The sequence below is a fragment of the Bos indicus genome, chromosome 9, assembly GCF_029378745.1.
Source record: "Bos indicus isolate NIAB-ARS_2022 breed Sahiwal x Tharparkar chromosome 9, NIAB-ARS_B.indTharparkar_mat_pri_1.0, whole genome shotgun sequence".
In the NCBI taxonomy this organism is placed as follows: domain Eukaryota; kingdom Metazoa; phylum Chordata; class Mammalia; order Artiodactyla; family Bovidae; genus Bos; species Bos indicus.
Genome location: NC_091768.1, coordinates 87,367,601 through 87,386,021, shown reverse-complemented (window position 1 = coordinate 87,386,021; position 18,421 = coordinate 87,367,601). Strand labels below are relative to the sequence as shown.

Below are 18,421 nucleotides of genomic sequence, written 5' to 3'. Positions count from 1 at the left end.
ATGTGTGTGACTGTGGACAGCTGAGCCTGGGACAGAAGGGGAGAAGACAGTATGCATATGCAGAGGGCCCGGAGGGGGATGCCCTGGGGGACCCAGAGAGGAGGAAGAGAGTGAAGGGAAATGGCTGTGAGGGGAAAGTTTCTGGATGGCAGTGGAAGTAGACGGGAGCCTTCTGTGTGGAATTTGTGTGAAGCAGTGTGTACAGACAGTGTGAGGAAGCCAGGGTCCCTGAGGGAAGGGAACGCGGTGTGACTTTGCAGAGAGTGGAGAGCCAGTGGGGCAGGCAAGCAGGCACTTGTGTGTGAAAGAAAGTGTGTGGGGGGGTGGGGGATGGGGTGTGCACAGAGGGAAGGGGGTGTGAGGAGACCTGCATGGAAAATTTCAGGAAGGGTGACGTGCACAAGGGTGGAAGGAGTGTAAGTGAGAAGCATGAAGCCTATGTGGGGAACACGTGTGTGTGAGGGGGCTGTGTGGGAGGCTGGAGAGTCAGGCTGGGCTGTGGGTGATGGAGGGCAGCGTGAGGGCGAGGGGGCTTGTGTGTGTAACTGTGGGGGCTGAAGTGTGGGAAGACAGGTGTGCATGGAGAGTGTGGGGTGAGCAGTGTGTCAGGACTGTTGCTGAAGAGGCCTCAGTGGTGACCGGCTCCCCAGCTTCTCCTTTCTCTGGGCCCCGACCCTCTGGCCTGGACCCCAAGGTTCCAAGGGAACCAAAAACTGGCAGGGACAGGGAAGAAGCTGATACCCCCTATCATGTACTTTCTTTTTTTAGCTTGAAACACCACACAAGAATATCTGCCTTGTGACAGGTGTCAACTGGGGTCACCTGCCTTCACCAGCTGACACCTCCCCCAGGCCCAGGGGCTGAACTGCATTGTCTCCCTCAGTTTCTAGTCAGCCTGGGGCTTCCCTGATAGCTCAGTTGGTAAAGAATCCACCTGGAATGCAGGAGACCCCGGTTCGACTCCTGGGTCAGGACGATCCTCTGGAGAAGAGAAAGGCTACCCACTCCAGTATTCTGGCCTGGAGAATTCCATGGACTGTACAGTTGGACCTGACTGAGTGACTTTCACTTTGGAGCCTCTGAGCAATAGGATTCCCTTCAATCCCCACCTGCCTACTAAGCTCAGGGGGAGGGACTCCTGTGGGGGGCACGACAGGTGGACGAGGGGACCCAACCCTCTCCACCACGCCCCTCCCACCTCTCCAGGCCCAGACTCCTCACTGTCCCCCAACTCCTTCCTCCCCACCTCGCCCTTCTCCCCACCTTCCCTCATCTCTTACCGCTCATCGCAGATGTTCTCAGATCTCTCCAGTAGCTCTGGTGGGGAGCCAGGAGCCTGCATGGCAAGACCCCCGGACCCACCCTTAGACACTCACAGCCCATGTGTCCTGGGAGGGAATAGAAGCAGCTTCCACAGAAAAGTGGGGACTTGGGAGCCTGAGCTGTGACCTTAGAGACTACTCCCCAGCAGCTTTTAAATGCAACCTACCCTCCCTCCCCCTACCCTCCCACTCCCTCTCCCTTTCCCTCTCCACCCCAACCACACTCCACCCCACTCCTCCCACACCACCCCTTGGCCCCCCTCCAGGAAACCCTGGAGCCAATACCCACCTTGCTAAGCCCTCCCTGCTGTCCTGAAGAGGTCACCCTAATACTTACCACTATTTTCCATGGGATGGTTTGTTTTTTCAGTTAGCTTATTAACTGCGGGATTCAGACAGGGTCACATATTTTTCTTCACATGTCCTGCCCTTGGCACTCTCCTTTCCATGTAGCTGATTCCTCTCCCCAATGTGTGTTAGGGCTACTGTACTGGCATCAGCATGTACCCTGGGGAAGTCCTCAGCCATCAGGACATCAGGGGTTAAATGGAGACATCAGTGAGGATGGGGGAAGGGTGGAAAGACACTAAGTCTGGGGTCCCTTCTGCCTGTCCTGCCTTTCAGGGGACTTGAACCCCGTGTCTTAGACACCAGGCTTTTGAGAGCGCCCTTCCTCCCTGTCTTAGTCCCATGGGATTGCTATAACAAGTAACCATACATTGGGTGGCTTACAAACAACAAGAAAGTTTTCCCCATGGTTCTAGAATCTGGCAAGTCCAAGATCAAGGCACTGGAAGATGTCTGGTTCACAGAGGGCTGTCTTCTCACGGTGCACTCACCTTGTGGAAGGGTGGAGGGAACACAGGGTCATTTTCTACAATGGTTCTCACCCATTATTTTGACTGTGTGGATCACAACAAACTCTGCTAAATTCTTAAAGAGATGGGAATACCAGACCACCTTATCTGCCTCCTGAGAAATCTGTATGTGGGTCAAGAAGCAGCAGTTAGAACAGGACATGGAACAACAGACTGGTTCCAAATTGGGAAAGGAGTACGTCAAGGCTGTATATTGTCACCCTGCTTACTTAACTTATATGCAGAGTACATCATGCTACATGCTTGGCTGGAAGAAGCACAAGCTGGAATCAAGACTGCCAGGAGAAATATCAATAACCTCAGATACGCAGACAACACCACCCTCACAGCAGAAAGGAAAGAGGAACAAAAGAGCCTCTTGATGAAAGTGAAAGAGGAGAGTAAAAAAGCTGGCTTAAAACTCAACATTCAGAAAATAAAGATCATGGCATCTGGTCCCATTACTTCATGGCAAATAGATGGGGAAACAATGGAAACAGTGACAGACTTTATTTCCTTGGCCTCCAAACTCACAGCAGATGGTGACTGTAGCCTTGAAATTAAAAGATGCTTGCCCCTTGGAAGAAAAGCTATGACCAACCTAGATAGCATATTAAACAGCAAAGGCATTATTTGGTGACAAAGGTTCATCTAGTCAAAGCTATGGTTTTTCCAGTAGTCATGTATAGGTGTGAGAGTTGGACCATAAAGAAAGCTGAGTGCCGAAGAATTGATGCTTTTGAACTGTGGTGTTGGAGAAGAGTCTTGAGAGTCCCTTGGACTGCAAGGAGATCAAACCAGTCAATTCTAAAAGAAATCATTCCTGATTATTCATTGGAAGGAATGATGCTGAAGCTGAAGTTTCAATCCTTTGGCCACCTGATGTGAAGAACTCATTGGAAAAGACTCTGATGCTGGGAAAGATTGAAGGCAGGAGGAGAAGGGAACTACAGAGGATGAGATGGTTAAAAAGCATCACCAACTCAGTGGACATGAGTTTGACCAAGCTCCAAGATTTGGTGATGGAAAGGGAAGCCTGGCGTGCTGCAGTCCACAAGGCCACAAAGAGTCGGACATGACTGAGAGACTGAACTGAATTGAAAGGAACACATCAATCATTTCCCACACACTCAATCTTCTGATACCATCACATTCAGGGCCAAAGTTGCAACAGATGAATTTTGTGGGGCACATGAAGAGTGAGCCAGCACTCCCCATGCCAGCTAGCACATGAGTTCTTTCACAGACACTTAACTTGGCTACAACTTCATGGTCACTCCAGCCCTGATGTGAGATGGAGGCTCCACAGAGGCATTGGAGAAACAGACTTTCCTTCATTATGACAATAACAGGCCCAAACCCTTGCTTCTCTTGGAGGAAAATTAATGCCTTGAAGGCCTGCTCAGAACAGACCCAGACCCTGGGGGAGACATGGGGCAAGGACTCAGAACCTGAGGCCGTTCAGCTGGAGAATTGTGGGCCCAGGGTAAGAGGTGGAAACCAGGGCCTAGACACCATCAGGGGAAGCAGAATGTGTGTGTGCTTAGTAGCTCAGTCGTGTTCAACTCTTTGCAACCTCATGGACTGTGGCCCACCAGGCTCCTCTGTCCGTGGGATTCTCCAGGCACGAATACTGGAGTGGGTTGCCATGCCCTCCTCCAGGGGAGCTTCCAACACAGGGACTGAAACCAGGTCTCCCGCATAGAAGGCAGATTCTTTACAGTCTGAGCTATTGAGACACCATAGAAGCAACTTAAATGACAATCGACAAATGGATAAAGAAGATGTGGCAGGGGCTTTCTGGTGGGACAGTGATAGGAATTCTCCTGCCAATGCAGGGGACACAGGTTTGATCCCTGGTCAGGGAAGATCCCACATGCCACAGGACGACTAAACCCATGTGCTTTGGAAGCCCAAGCAAACTAGAACCGGTGCTTTGCAACAAGAGGAGCCACTGCAATGAGAGGCCTGTGCACACCAACCCTGCTCTGTCTCCTAAAGGCTGTCCTTGTTGCCCAGGAGGTTCCCTGGATCCTGAGGCCGAGACGCTTTAGCTCTTACTGCTCATTCTCTGACATTTATTCTCCTTCCCCCTTCAAGGAACCTCACACTGATCAGAATGGCCATATTGAAAAGTCTATGAGTTTGAGTAGGCTCCGGGACTTGATGATGGACAGGGAAGCCTGGCGTGCTGCAGTCCATGGGGTCACAAAAATTCAGACAGGACTGAGCGACTGAACTGAACTGAACTGAAGGAGGCAAAAACTGTAAAAACAGGTACCAAAGTTATTACTGGAGACATATAGAAATAGTTCGTTTATTTAAGAGGGAAGCAAGGCGGAAATATACACCCAGAAAGGAATGCAGGCATCCTGAATGAGCAATACAAAGAAGCTAGGCTAGGGATTTAACATATACATACATGTCTCTATCTTCCCTGGTGGCTCAGTTGGTAAAGAATTTGCCTGCAATACAAGAGACCCGGGTTCGATCCCCGGGTCAGGAAGATCCCCTGGAGAAGAAAATGGCAATCCACTCCAGTATCCCTTGCCTGAAGATTTCCATGAATAGACGAGCTGGCCGGTTACAGTCCATGGGGTCCCAAAGAGTTGGACATGACTGTGTAACTAACCTTCTTTCCCTTTCACTTCCATACATGCATCTTTTCTTCCCCAACTCCCCTCCCATCCCCACCCAGACTGCCACATAACATTGAGCAGAGTTCTATGTGCTATACAGTAGGTCCTTGCTGGTTATCCATTTTAAATAAACCAGTGTGTGCATGTTGATCCCAGACTCCCTAACTATCCCTTCCCCCCATCCTTTCCCCCTGCAACCATAAATTCATTCTCTAAGTCTGTGAGTCTCTTTCTGGTTTGTAAGTAAGAGCACTTGTATCACGACGTTTTGGATTCTGAGTGTGAAGGACCTCAGAAGGTGTTTCTGCTCCTCCGTCTGACGTATGTCGTTCAATATGACACTCTCCAGGTCCATCCATGTTGCTACATAGGGCATTGTTTCATTCTTTCTGAGGCTGAGTAATACTGCCCTGTGTATATGTCCCACATCTTCTTTGCCCATTCATCTGTGGGTGACGTGTAGGTGGCTTCCAGGTCCCGGCTACTGTGAGCAGCGCTGCCGTGAACACAGGGTGCACGTGTCCTCTCAGACCACGTGTCCTCAGAATCACCAGGGACATCGAATCCCACAAGATGGACAAAGGGTGAAACGTCATGACCTCTCTTGTGGGTTAGAAAACAAAAATCTTAAATACTTCAAGTTTCCTGGAGTACTGAGATTTTTATTTAAATAGCACTAGCATAACAAATAGGCTTCCCCAGTGGCTCAGACGGTAAAGAATGTGCCAGTCAATGCCAGAGACACAGGAGACGCGGGTTCAATCCCTGAGTTGGAGAGGTCCCCTGAGAAGGAAACAGCAACCCGTTTCAGTATTCTTGCCTGGAGAATCCCATGGACAGAGGAGCCTGGCGGGCTACAGATCACCGGGTCACAAAGAGTTGGACACGACAGAACCACTAACACAGCGACTAAGCGTGATAAATTATTAAGGGAAACAGTCATAAATAAAACTTTGTTCTATTGAAAATAGGCTGAGGTGATTTCTCCAGACACAGAAAGAATCCCTGAGTCCTGTAATAGCAGATGGTATTTTTCTTGCAATATCATTCGCAAGAATGAGGTCACGAGGCAGAGTCTAATTATCCACAAACTAGAATACGATGACAAATGTCCTGTTTGTGGAGATTTCTTCAAGGACTTGAGCATTTCAGTGTAGAAATTCCATCTCTTAGCACCAGGAGGAAGTGGTGATAAATTGCTTGTTTTGTTTTTTTTTTAAGACGCTGAGTGGGATTTCCCCAAATGTGATGAAGCCCATGAGATAATGCATCTACTGTGTCACTGTAACCAGAAAACAGACTCAGGATTCATGGGGTCTGATCTCCTGAATCTAAACTGAAGAGCAAGAGAAAGGCAGACAGAGCACCTGTCACGCTTCCTGGGAGCACCGTCTCCTGCAGAAAAGAAAGAGGCTTTGGTCCAGGAGGCTGAGGAACTCCTGTCACTTTCCTGGGCCTACCCTTCCCCAACCCCCTCTCCAGTCCCACCCTCACTGAGGGGCCCCTATGTCCTCCACCGTCACCCCCACCCCAGGCCCAGCAGCTTCTTGTCACCTCCTGGCTTCCTTCTTGCATCACAGAGTCACCCCCTGCTTAGGCTCAGGACTAGAGCCAGTGAGGAATCAATCTGCTCCCTTTACTCAGGTCCGGATCCTCCCTGAATGGGGCCTAAAGGACCAGGGAGCAGGTCCCCGGAGGAGGGGCCTTGCTTCCTGACAGGCTTGGGGGGCTGCAGGCAAACCTCCTTCCTTTGCGCCCCTCTAGCCTCTGAGCCAGCAGCACACACAGCTCTCAGTACCAGGGTCCCTGCCCCCCATCTCTTCCTGGTACCCCCAGCTGGGCGCCTCCACCCCAGCTCAGGCCCACCATCCCCAGGCACCTCTGCTCAAGGCAGGGCCGCTCAGTGATGGAGGCTCTGGGTCCCCAGGAGGCTGGTGACGTGCAGGCCACAGGCTGAGTCACAACTGCTGCTGCTCCAGGAACACAGGCCTGGCCTCAGCCCTTCCCACAGTCTCTGCTGTGGGGCTCCTGCCTTACCTGCATGACCCAGGCCACTTCCTGTGAGAACAGGCCTTTGGAGTTGTGTCTGCAAAGGCCTTCCCACCCCTTCCTCCTGGGATGAGAGCCCGGCCCCTCTCATCTTGGCCCCCTGGGTGGGTCCCCTCCCTGCTGACACATCATGTGGAGCCCCCATGCTGCTCTCAGCCCCTGTGAGTCCTGCCCTCGCCCTGAGTGCCTGCTGTTCTCACACCACCTACCAGGGGCCCTGCCAGCCAGCAGTCTGTGCTCAGTCAGGGGACTTGGCTGAACCCTTTAAGCATCAATAGGCCCTCAGCCTTCCTGTGCCCCAGCCACCCCTCACTTCCCACTGTCATCTGACAGTGAGGACCTTTCAGAACTGAGGCCTGATTTTGTCTGAATTCTGCTCTCAGGTGATATGGGGTCTTCTTCACCGGCTCATTTCAGGATGAGGAGGTTCACGGAGGGGCAGGGGTTGGCTGGGATTCACCTTCCCTGGCCTCACACCAGGCCCTGTGCCCCTGCCTTCCCTCTGAATTCTGCCCTCAGTACCTCTTCTTGTAATGGATACAGGCTAAAACGATGATTATGACTAAACCGGCGAGAACCTCAGTGACGATCCAGGTGATGTAACTGCTGTCTGGGGCCATGGGCTGCATTGTAGAGGGTCCCGTGGTCGGTGATGCTGCAAGGAGAGTAAGAGTGAAGCCCTGGTCCAGACCCCAAGCTCGGCAGATGCCTGCTCGCCCCCCTGACCCAGGTACCCCTACTGTGCAGAGAGTTTACACACATCACATGGAGGCCCCTGAGATAGATCCTCAGGTGAGATGGGGGGACGGGAGGAGCCCACTTCTTCATGGGGCTCTGACAGCTAATGGGGGAGCAAGGTTTCCAACACAGCCACTCAGTCCTGCTGTGACATCAGAGACAGTGACCTGAGGATGGAGTCCTCAGGAGTTGACAGCAGAGGTGGTATTGACAGATTTCCAGAAGAAAGATTGGTGACATTTGAAAGAAGATTCTGGAAAGAGGGAACAGTAAGAAGGAGATTGGGATCACAGAGATGCTCTCATGTTTAGGATCCGTGGGAATCCATGTTCACTCGTCCAAAGGCCTGTGCTGTGAGGAGAGACATCAGGAGCTGGAAGAGGAAGGAGGATGACAGAGCATCCCCGGGCCATTGTTCTCCCAGGACAGCTCACCTCTGACGGATCATTTACACACACACAGAGGGGTGGGTCCATGTCACCATGAGAGAACTACCACTTTCTCCTACTCTTCTCACTTACCCGTGGTCTTCAACATTTTCTCCCAGCTCAGCAAGAAATCCTGATACCAGCGCTGACAGTCTGCCATGGAGACCTTCTTGAAGAACTCTGTCACAGCTCTGTCATTCTCCCACTTCTCTTTCATCCGCCTCCCTTTAGAATGAACCATTGTCCAGTATCCACTGTCCGAATCAAAGAGGAGGCACAGTTGTCCATTGAAGCCAAACTGCCAGGTTACACTGGTGTGTCCGTTGTCTTCTCGCCAGCATGTCATCCTGGCCTGCAGGGTCAGAGGGCCTGACCCTACCGAGGAAAAGAAAGAGCTCAGCCTCTGAGCTTGACAGATTCTTTGCCCAACCTGGGTCCACCTCCCCTGGGCCCAGCTAATCTGGCCCTGGTCTCTCCTGCAACAGCTGCTCTTTCCACTGGACTACTAGGGAAGGACAATATCCTCTTTTTTTTTTTTTTTACCCAAAAACAGTGGATGCAGCTAAGCCCCCAGTCTACTCCTCCTGCATTCAGACTTTCTAACTCACCCTTGTCTGTGTGATTCTCCGGTGTAACGTCAGGCATCTGCTCCTTGAGCAAGTCCACAGTGTCTCTGAGTGTGTCAGTCTGTGTTTCCCACGCGTTCATACTTTTCACTTCCTCTCCCAATGGACTCATGGACTTGATCTTAGCTCTACCACAGTCATAGGAGAGAAAGACCTTTTGATCAACTTCTCCTTGAACCTCACACCATGGCTGACCATCTCTGGGCTGAGGATCGATGGTGAAATTATAGGAAAGAGAATGAGCGTCTGTGAAGGCAAAACACAGTGAGGGTGAGGTTGGGGAAAAAGACCCTGAGGCCCCTTCCCCCAGTTATTTGAGAGCAAAGTGCAGGGCTGGGCTGACAGAGCAATGACACCCCACAACACACACCACACAGCCAGTGCCCCTCCTCTCCTTGTGGAGAAGGAGGAGTCCCCTGCCTGGCAAATTTCACACATCCTGAGTGTGTCCCCTTGTCCACCAGGTCAGTTCCCAGCATCGTAACCTTTGCAGAGACGTGCCAGGCTGCTATGCAGGAAAAGTCTAGATGACAGAAGACTGTCAGAATCTAACCCCGTGTCCTGTGAGAGATGGGGAGCCTGAGGGGATGCTCCTGAGGAAGCAGGATGACAGGAAGAGGGGCAAAGAGGGGACGGGTGAGCACAGAACCCCAAGTTGGTGAAGGGAGAGTTCACAACTAGGGGTCACAGGACTTAGCAAGGCCGGGGAGACACTGCTGATCTCCCATTAGGATGGGTCTTGGAAGCCTGGAGAAAGGCCTGGCCCACATGGCATGAAGGAGAAAATCCAGAACTTCTGAGGCAGGTGGTAGAGGAGGGATCATCTGCCAGGGGGACATGGTATGAAAGAGCAGGAAAGTGTCCAGGCCACCAGGCGCCATGGGAAAGCCTGATGGACTCTATGGAGTCTGAGAGGAAAGTGTGGATGAGAAGCATCTCCAATAGTTCAAGGATGACTATTGGCAATCAGGGATAGTGGTAGGAGACCGTGTTCCTGTGGGCTTCCGGCAGGAACAGGGATGGAAAATGGGGAAAGATCAGATTCCAGGTGGAGTGTTGTATGTCAGAAGCAAAGTTGGTACAATGGTCAAAGTCATTAGTGAAAGTTGCTCAGTCATGTCTGACTCTTGTGACCCCCATGGACTATACAGTCCATGGAATTCTCCAGACCAGAATACTGCAGTGAGTAGCCTTTCCCTTCTCCAGAAGATCTTCCAGACCCAGGAATCAAACGCAGGTCTCTCGCATTGCAGGCGGATTTGTTACCAGCTGAGCCACAAGGGAAGCCCAAGGATACTGGAGTGGCTAGCCTATCCCTTCTCCAGCAAATCTTCCCGACGCAGGAATCAAACTGGGGTCTCCTGTGTTGCAGGTGGATTCTTTACCAACTGAGCTATCAGGGAAGCTGAAAGTGATTAGAGAGTCCCAATGCCAGCCAGGGCCTGACTGCAGAGAGTACAATGCTGGCTCATAGCACAGGGTGATCCTAGAGGCAGAGAGATGGTCAGTGAACCTGGATGCAAACTGCTTGATTGAGAGACAGAAAACAAGGAGAGACAAACACAAGACTGGATGATCAGTAGGCTGAAAGCAGCCATCCCTACCAAACATCCCTACCAAAATTTCCAGAAGCGAGCTACTTCTCAGAAGGCATCACCAGAGAAAGAAGCCACGTCCCAGTGAGGAGGGCCCTTTCATCACCACAGCAAGTGCAGAAGTCCTTCGATACTCTCCCGATGAGCCACACGGTTATTTACTGGGGTACGTAAGCCCAGCACTTTGGCCACCTGAAGCAAAGAACTGGGTCATTGGAAAAGACCCTGATGCTGGGAAAGATTGAAGATCAGAGGAGAGGGGATGACAGAGGATGGGACAGTTGGATGCCATCACTAATGCGATATACATGAGTTAGAGTAAGCTCTGGGAGTTGGTGATGGACAGGAAAGCCTGGCAGGCTGCAGTCCATGGGGTGGCAAAGAGTCAGACACAACTGAGTGACTGAACTGAACTGGAATTGCAGAAGGAGAAACTACTCCCACATTCATATGGGACCCAGTGTGTTACTAACACCACACACAGGAACGGTAGCATGATCATGGCCCCCGTGCTGTGAAGCAATGCTCCGAGGACCAGGCAATTAATAGACACCTGTGCCAGGTCCTGCTAGCAGTGGTTATCTCTGGGTCCACAGGTCCACTCAGTGTCCATTGCACACGTCCTGGGCTTCTGACATGAATGCACAGTCTGTGTTGTTAGTAAACTGCCCTGGGTGAGGTACCATAGTCGTGGATTCCACATTCATTCTTCTCACCCTGACTCCCCATCCCCCGATAGTACATGGAATCAGTATCATCTCCTGGAGGAAAAAATGAAAACGAGTACCAACCTACAATCTCCCTAGGCCTGCAGAGCTCTGGTCCCTATCTTATCTCCACTGAATTACCACTGAGGTCCTAGGTTCCCTCTAATGGTACATATGACACATTCCAGGCTTCAAGACCCTAGGTCTCTGCTGAAACTGCTGTCCTGGCACAAAAGCAGTCACAATTGATGAATGATGAGTGTGGCTGGACCGGCTTCTTGGGCAGATGACCCAACAGAACCGGTGACATCATAGCTTCCTGTGTTCAGAAAGGTGCTACATGCTGTATGTGGCATTTTGCTTGGAGGCTCAAAACACAGACTCCTGGTGTCCTGAAGAAAGGACATACCACTTGCAGTGAGAAAGCCCATACCATTCAGTGCGGCTCCTGGTATGGTCCTGGGGCCTGGCAGAGATGAGGCCTCTGGTCATGGAATGTCAGAGTTGCCCATCATGATCTGGGTTCACCAACCCCAACCATTAGTTCAGATAGGCCAGCCGTCATAGGATAGAAGTGATTATGTGGCTTGGCATAACCAGGGCTACAGGGAGAACAATAAAGATGTGCCAGCAGGTGACCTAGGCCTGACACCAGAGTTGATACAGGTGTGCTCACACCTGTGGCTTCATGCAGTATCCCCTATGGCTCCTTGAACAAGGAAGCCAGACTGTAGCAGAGGTGGCACATTAGCCCATAATAGCCAGATCCACACTCCTATCACACTCCCAGCACCAGAAACTACAAGGCAGGACACGGTAAGTTTCTGGTTCATAAACAGACAACTGAGGCAGCTCTTGGATGATTCTCTACGGGATGGGTCACTCATTACTGGGGTCAGAAACCAGGACAGTGGACAAGTCTGGTTCTCAGTTGATTTACACATTATATTTGGCTCCTGCTGCTCCACAAATGTGCAAGCTCCTTTTGCACCCAGAGACAGATACCAAATGGCCTAAAGAGACCTCGAGATTTACTTTCTTCTGCAGAAAAAAAATCTGTCAACTCCTACCTTAATCAATAACCATTATAGGCTGCTGCTGTCCCAATTCCTAGACACTATGAATGTGGGGCCAAAGGGTAGAAGTGGGGATGCCCAGCCTCACCCTCGAGCCCTGTGTCATACTCTGGGAAACCCTGTTCCTGTCCCTCCTAAGTTAGGTCCTGGGGGTCTGGTCGGGGGTTTTGCTGGGTGAGTTATCAGACAGAGGGATAAGATGCCAGTTGAGAGAGGGCATGTTTAGATTCTCTTCAAGAGATAGGAAGCTGTTGGAGGCCCTGGGCTTCTTGGGACCATGGAAAAGTGGGTAATAAATGGTCTTGTAACCAAAAGGGCTCTAGGGGACCTTAGTGGGAAAGACCTGCCCCCGCCTCCCATGGTCTCTGTCTGCCTCTTGTTTGTAGAAAAGTTTCAGTCAGCCAGGCCTCCTGTGAGTCTCACAACAGTGGTTTAAGAGTTAAGGATTAGAATATGTGAAGATGGAGAAACGAATACTCCTTGTGCTGGGAAACTGGTATCAATTTAGACTGTGACCAGCCACATAGCAGTGTCATGAAATTATCAGTTCCCTGAAAGATAACAAAGAGCTGACACAAGCCTCAAGTTGTTTCTACAGAAAGCACACCTCCAGCACATAAAAACTGCTGGCTGCAAACACGCAGAACCCCAGACTGGTTGGAACCATAATTTGGTGGTGCGCAAACGTTCGCCTTGTGCCAACCACCCTGACTGTGCTCAAGACGCTGATGCGCCCGCAGCCGCCACCTCTGCCCCCTTTCTAACCTGAAAACTTGGAGGCGGTCTGAAAACATTAGGTCACTATTTCCCAGGGCTCCTGAACAAACCAGCTTCTCCTTTTCCACCACTTGTTAACTTCACCAGTGGTAGCATATGAGTCATAACCAGCTTCAATTAGTAACAGCCTGAGCTGTCTGGGAGGAGCTTTGACTCCAGGGAGGTGCTGATCAATGGCTAGGCATTGACAGCCTTCCGTTCAATGCATATGTAATTTTTCTTCTAATAAATTGAATTCTTTAATTTTTTCAAGTGTGTTTAAAAATCCATTTTATACTTAAGCCAGCCTTGAAGATAAGCACAAAATCTGTCTACTTTTTTTTTTTTTTTTTTTTACCCAACACAACTCAGGCACCCATTCTGTGCAGGTGTGGTAAAAGGTATTCTTAACCTTAAAACATGATTGCACCTTCTGGAATTGTGTTATCTCCTTTTCCAGAAAGTAAAAATAAATAAAATCACCATTGTTTACTATTGACCTGCCCCAAATCCACTTCTGGCTCTGAGAAATGCTGCTTCTGCTGCTGCTACTGCTGCTGCTAAGTCGCTTCAGTCGTGTCCAACTCTGTGTGACCCCATAGACGGCAGCCCACCAGGCTCCCCTGTCCCTGGGATTCTCCAGGCAAGAATACTGGAGTGGGTTGCCATGTCCTTCTCCAATGCATGAAAGTGAAAGTGAAGTCTCCCAGTCGTGTCTGACTCTTAGCCACCCCATGGACTGCAGCCTACCAGGCTCCTCCATCCATGGGATTTTCCAGGCAAGAGTACTGGAGTGGGGTGCCATATGCTAGGATCTGCCAAATTTAAGATGTTTCAGTGAATTCCGCTCCTACTTTCCCCAAAGTAAGAAGGCAGAACCCATCTTTATTAAAAAAATAAAATAAAAAGGCAATTTTTCATGAAAGAGTAGTTTCTGTTTCTACTGTATTTTTCTCTTTTTTTCCTTCTATCTTTTTTCTTCCTCCAACACTGCCTTTTCCTGTACAAGGCAACAGCATTTTTTCACTTTTCTTTTCCTAAGACAAAGTATTTTATCTTTTAGACAAATAATTCCCAAGAGTAGTAATAAATATTAAAAAAGAAGAAGAAGAAGAAAGAAACTTAAGGGTTTCCCTGGTGGCTCAGCAGGTAATGAATCCACCTGCAATGCAGGAGACCCCAGTGCAATTCCTGAGTCAGAAAGATCTCCTGGAAAAGGGAGAGGCTACCCACTCCAGTATTCTTGAGCTTCCCTGGTGCCTTAGATGGTAAAGAATCCACCTGCAATGTGGAAGACCTGGGTTTGATCCCTGGGTTGGGAAGATCCCCGAGAGAAGGGAAAGGCTACCCACTCCAGTATTCAACCCTGGAGAATTCCACGGACTGTATAGTCCATGGGGTCGCAAAGACTCGGACACGACTGAGCAACTAAGCCTGGCACATTCAAAGGTGAATCAACTACATTACTTTGATGAAGTAAAAACTAAAAAGCACTTGGCACTAAGCTAGTCCAAGTATTTGTGTTGAAACAATTTTAAAAACTATTTATTTTATAACACTGTTTAAAACTTTCTTGGTCAAAAAATTTATACAAACATTTTCAGTTCAACCTAATGAAAGTGATATCTAGGAAATATTCCACATCATTAAGTCTGTCTTAGAAAGTTCAGATACTATGGCATTGCTAAGGCACAGTGTTCTGGAAGACAATGTGCTTCTGCAGTGCTGGGTGATGTATGTGACTGGCCGGCTCCACGTGGGCCTCAGCAGGCACCGTCCCCCTGATGCTGGGGGACTGTGAGAGGACACAGACCCCCAGGGCTGCATGGAACCCTGTGAGACACTGGGCCAGCTGCTGGAACTGGGCTTCTCCTCCGAATCTAAGGCCCTGCACAAGCCATCACAGCAAATGGTTCATCAGGACAGTTGATAGGCTGGGCTATTTGATGACCTTCTTTCATACCTCTAAAGAGTCGACATCCGTGTAGGGTATTTGACCCAGAACCATGAGCTCCTACACTATCACTCTGAAGGCCCACACATCACTAGCCCTGGAGAACGAAAATAAATTATTTTTTTCGTATCTATCTTTTTTTGGCTGTATTGGGTCTTAGTTGAGGCACTTGGGATCTTTTTGCAGCATGAAGACTCTTAGTTGCAACATGCTGACTTCTTAGTTGTAGCATGTGGGATCCAGTTCCCCGACCAAGGATCGAACCGGGCCCCTTCATTGGGAGTGTGGAGTCTTAGCAACTAAATCACCAGGGAAGTCTGGAGACCTCATTCTTAACCAGACGTTCATGAGCCATCCATTGATCCCACGTTTTAATTGTCCTCCAGACAGTGAGAGTCCATGCGGAACAAGACTCTGGAGAGGGGCTATCTGTACTCTTAATTTGAGGTTGTCATCAATAGCAGAGCTCCTAGTAGCCAGGTCTTTGTGGAGGACTTCTCTTCTGACCAGGTAATCCATTCCACAGGCAATCTGACCTTGTGGACCAGGTCCTGTTGAGAAATTGCCTGAGAATTATTGGCCTCTACTAATTTGTGCTGCAGGCTCCCCTGGTGGCTCAGACAGTAAAGAATCTGCCTGCAATTCAGGAGACCCGAGTTTGATCCCTGGGCTGGAAAGATCACCTGGAGAAGGGAATGGCCACTCACTCCACTATTCTTGCCTGAAGAATTCCTTGGACAGAAGAGTTTGACTGACTAATACACACACAGCACACAATTTGCAATGCTGTGAAAACTATTTACGATTCTCCCAATTCATGTAAGACAATATCACCAGGGGTTTTCTCTGTCTTCTATACACACAAGGGAAATAGGAGGAAGATTTCTGTGATGAAGATCTCACAGCTTGCAACGTTCAGGGAGTATTGTCACCTGAATTACAGAAGCTTAATCTCTGTTTTTACAAATGATTGCTGTTCTTTATTTGGATCTTTTTCATCTACATAAATCCCATGGAAAATACGCCCTAAACTACCTTCTTGGAGTACATCCTCTCCAAGGATAGAGTTATCCTCTCCTTGGATATTTCAATATCCTTCACCTTAGCTTTGGCCGCTAAAAGAGTGGCACTTCTCAAAACACTCCTCTACCCATCCACAAGGTAGGATAATAGGATGGAAGTACCATTGTTGGGTGTGTCTCCTCTCAGACACTGAGTCATCTGGGACATGGCTGAGACAACCCTTGGGATCTACTGGACACTGATGCTGTCTTCCAGTTCTTGTCACACTATGAAGGTGCAAAATAGCTAATATTATTACTACAAGAAATATAACTGCACGGCAAACCCCTGTGCTGATACAAAACACACGGGTAGAAGAAGCTGGAGCTGCATGAACAGGATCATAAATAGTTCTGCTTTTTTATAGCACATTTTCCTTCCTTTCAAATTTTTGAAGAAGGGAAGTTTTTGAAGAATTTACTGTCAAGTTGAGCTGCATTTAGTATCATAACCTCATCATCTACTTTGCAGAAAAGGAGAGCTAGAGCCAAATCACTGATACAGTGCGTGGAAATACCCCCACCCCGTTGCTACTCGCACCCCCACCCCCAACAAGCAGAAATGCTGACCTGGGGCAGGTCCACGAAACTGTCTACCTGGAAACCTGCTTATATTCATCTTGGACTCTGCAGGCCAAGTGAAAGGCAGGACATCTGTTTCGCTGGGTATGAACAGGTTAAAGGATAGACTTAGTGTCCAACAAGATCACTTCTCTAATAAAAAAAACTTCTGCTTCTAAACCAATGAGCCAGGGCACCTGGTCCCTGATCAGGAAAAGGCTCACAACCCGCCTCCGGGGTCGGGGATGGAGCGGCGCCGCGGAGCCCAGGGGTCGGGGGTGCAGCCACGCAGCGGAGCCCGGGATCTGGGAACGAACCGCGCCGCGGAGCCCGGGGATCACGGGTGGGGCCGCGCAGCGGAGCCTCGGGGTTCGGAGAGGAGCCGAACCACGGAGTCTCGGGAATCCGGGAGGAGCCGCGCCGCGGAGCCCCGGGATCGCGGGTGGAGACGCACCGCGGAGTCTCGGGGATTTGAGAGGTGCAGCGCCGCGAAGCCCCGGGATCGCGGGTGGAGCCGCACCGCGGAGTCTCGGTGGTCCCGGATGCAGCCGCGCCGCGGAGCCCCGAGATCGGGGAGGAGCCGCGCCGCGGAGTCCACGGGCCGGGAGTGGAGCCAGCAGCTGCGGCTCTGACAAGAGCAACTCAAGCACGTTTCAGCCGGGAGGGCGCGGCCGCCGCCGCCTGGGCACCCGGGTCTGCTCTGCGTTTATAACTTACGGCCGGGAAAGAGCGCTGGTCCTTCAAGGGCCGGGAGATGGAGGGACCAGAAGGGTCTCTGTTGCACAGGTCGGGGCGGGAGGGTGTGCTTTTCGGGGTGGGTCTGGGTCCCTTCTCCCCGGGAAGGCTGACTGGTCCCAAATGGCCCTGCTCCAGGGCTCCCACTTCCCAGGGGCGGACTGGACCCTTGGGGGGTTTCAACCGCATTTCCTGCCGCGTCCCAGCCCCCTCTTCTCCCAGCGTCACCTCCCAAACTCCCGGCATTACTACTACACCCAATGTACCCCTGTTCTGGCCCAGAGAGCCGGCAAGAAGCCAGGAGGAGCCACCAAGGAGCAAAGGGGCCGAGGGAAGGGAAAGAGGAGGGGGCGGCGGCGACACGCTGCAAGAAGTTTCGCGAAGCCCCACGGACACCACCCCCATCCCCTTTCCGGGTCAGAACCCATCCAACCTCCTCGCGTTCCCCCGCAGGTTGATCCGCGAACTCACCGCCGGACGTCCCGCTGAACAACACAATCAGAAGCAAAACGAGGAAGCCAAGACTGCTCTCGGAGCCACCCATTTCTCCCTCTGCCACCTGGATCCCAGTTTTGCAGGAGTGCGAGGCTGCCGAGTCAGAACCCGCGATCCTCTCCCGCTAGCCCGCAGCTGTGGCCTGGACCTCCGCCTCTGCTGTGACTTTCTGAGGGCTACCTCCGCCTCTGCTGTGACTGCCTGAGCGCTTCCTCCGCCTCTGCTCTGACTGCCTGAGCGCCTCCTCCGCCGACAGGCCCCGCCCAGGTTACCTCTAGGAGGCTCCTCCCCGGATCTGGGCGGGGACTCCTGCCTGCTCCCTCACTCACTTGCCTGCCTTCCTGTAAAGCAGCCTGCCTTTCTGTAAAGCAGCCTGCCTTCCTGTAAAGCAGCCTACCCGCCTTTTACACTGGGCGCCCACGTGCGCTGGTTACAGGAGACCGCAACGCTCTTGTTCCTTCGATTCAGTTCAGTTGCTCACTCCTGTCCGACTCTGCGATCCCATGGACTGCAGCACGATAGGGCTCCCTGTCCATCACCAACTCCTGCAGTTTACTCAAACTCTTGTCCACTGAGTCGGTGATGCCATGCAACCATCTCATTCTCTGTTGTCCCGTCTCCTCCCGCCTTCAATCTTTCCCAGCATCAGGGTCTTTTCCAATGAGTCAGTCCTTTGCATCAGGTGGCCAAAGGATTGGAGTTTCAGCTTCAACATCAGTCCTTCCAACGAATATTCAGTACTGATTTCCTCTAGGATGGACTGGTTGAATCTCCTTGCAGTCCAAGAGTCTTCTCCAACATCACAGTTCAAAAACATCAATT

General features: G+C 50.9%; 2 protein-coding genes and 1 pseudogene across 6 annotated transcripts in view; all 3 read right to left on the bottom strand.

Annotated features, from left to right (window-relative positions):
* The window catches only part of LOC109564039 (UL16-binding protein 1-like), a 267,031-nt gene extending 265,557 nt beyond the window's left edge, over window positions 1–1,474 (bottom strand). For all 4 annotated transcript variants that reach the window (XR_011568528.1, XR_011568526.1, XR_011568527.1 and 1 more), the window contains exon 1: window positions 1,281–1,474. Coding sequence is in view for 1 of the 4 variants with exons in the window: in XM_070796351.1 (XP_070652452.1) it covers window positions 1,281–1,383 (103 nt within the window). In the remaining 3 variants the exon portion in view is untranslated. The remainder of the gene's footprint in view (window positions 1–1,280) is intronic.
* A 3,006-nt stretch (window positions 1,475–4,480) lies between these two features.
* LOC139184961 (UL16-binding protein 3-like) overlaps window positions 4,481–18,421 on the bottom strand; it is a 21,921-nt gene continuing 7,980 nt past the window's right edge. The window contains exons 1-5 of one of the 2 annotated variants that reach the window (XM_070796349.1): window positions 17,576–17,908; window positions 8,642–8,905; window positions 8,127–8,408; window positions 7,390–7,522; window positions 4,481–6,213 (exon numbers count right to left, since the gene is read on the bottom strand). In XM_070796349.1, the coding sequence (XP_070652450.1) occupies window positions 6,189–6,213; window positions 7,390–7,522; window positions 8,127–8,408; window positions 8,642–8,905; window positions 17,576–17,648 (777 nt within the window). In that variant the 5' untranslated portion in view covers window positions 17,649–17,908 and the 3' untranslated portion in view covers window positions 4,481–6,188. Of the gene's footprint in view, window positions 6,214–7,389; window positions 7,523–8,126; window positions 8,409–8,641; window positions 8,906–17,575; window positions 17,909–18,421 lie in introns of those variants that run through there. The other variant, XM_070796350.1, reaches the window with a different exon arrangement.
* On the bottom strand, window positions 10,447–16,427 carry LOC139185009 (tyrosine-protein kinase RYK pseudogene; annotated as a pseudogene).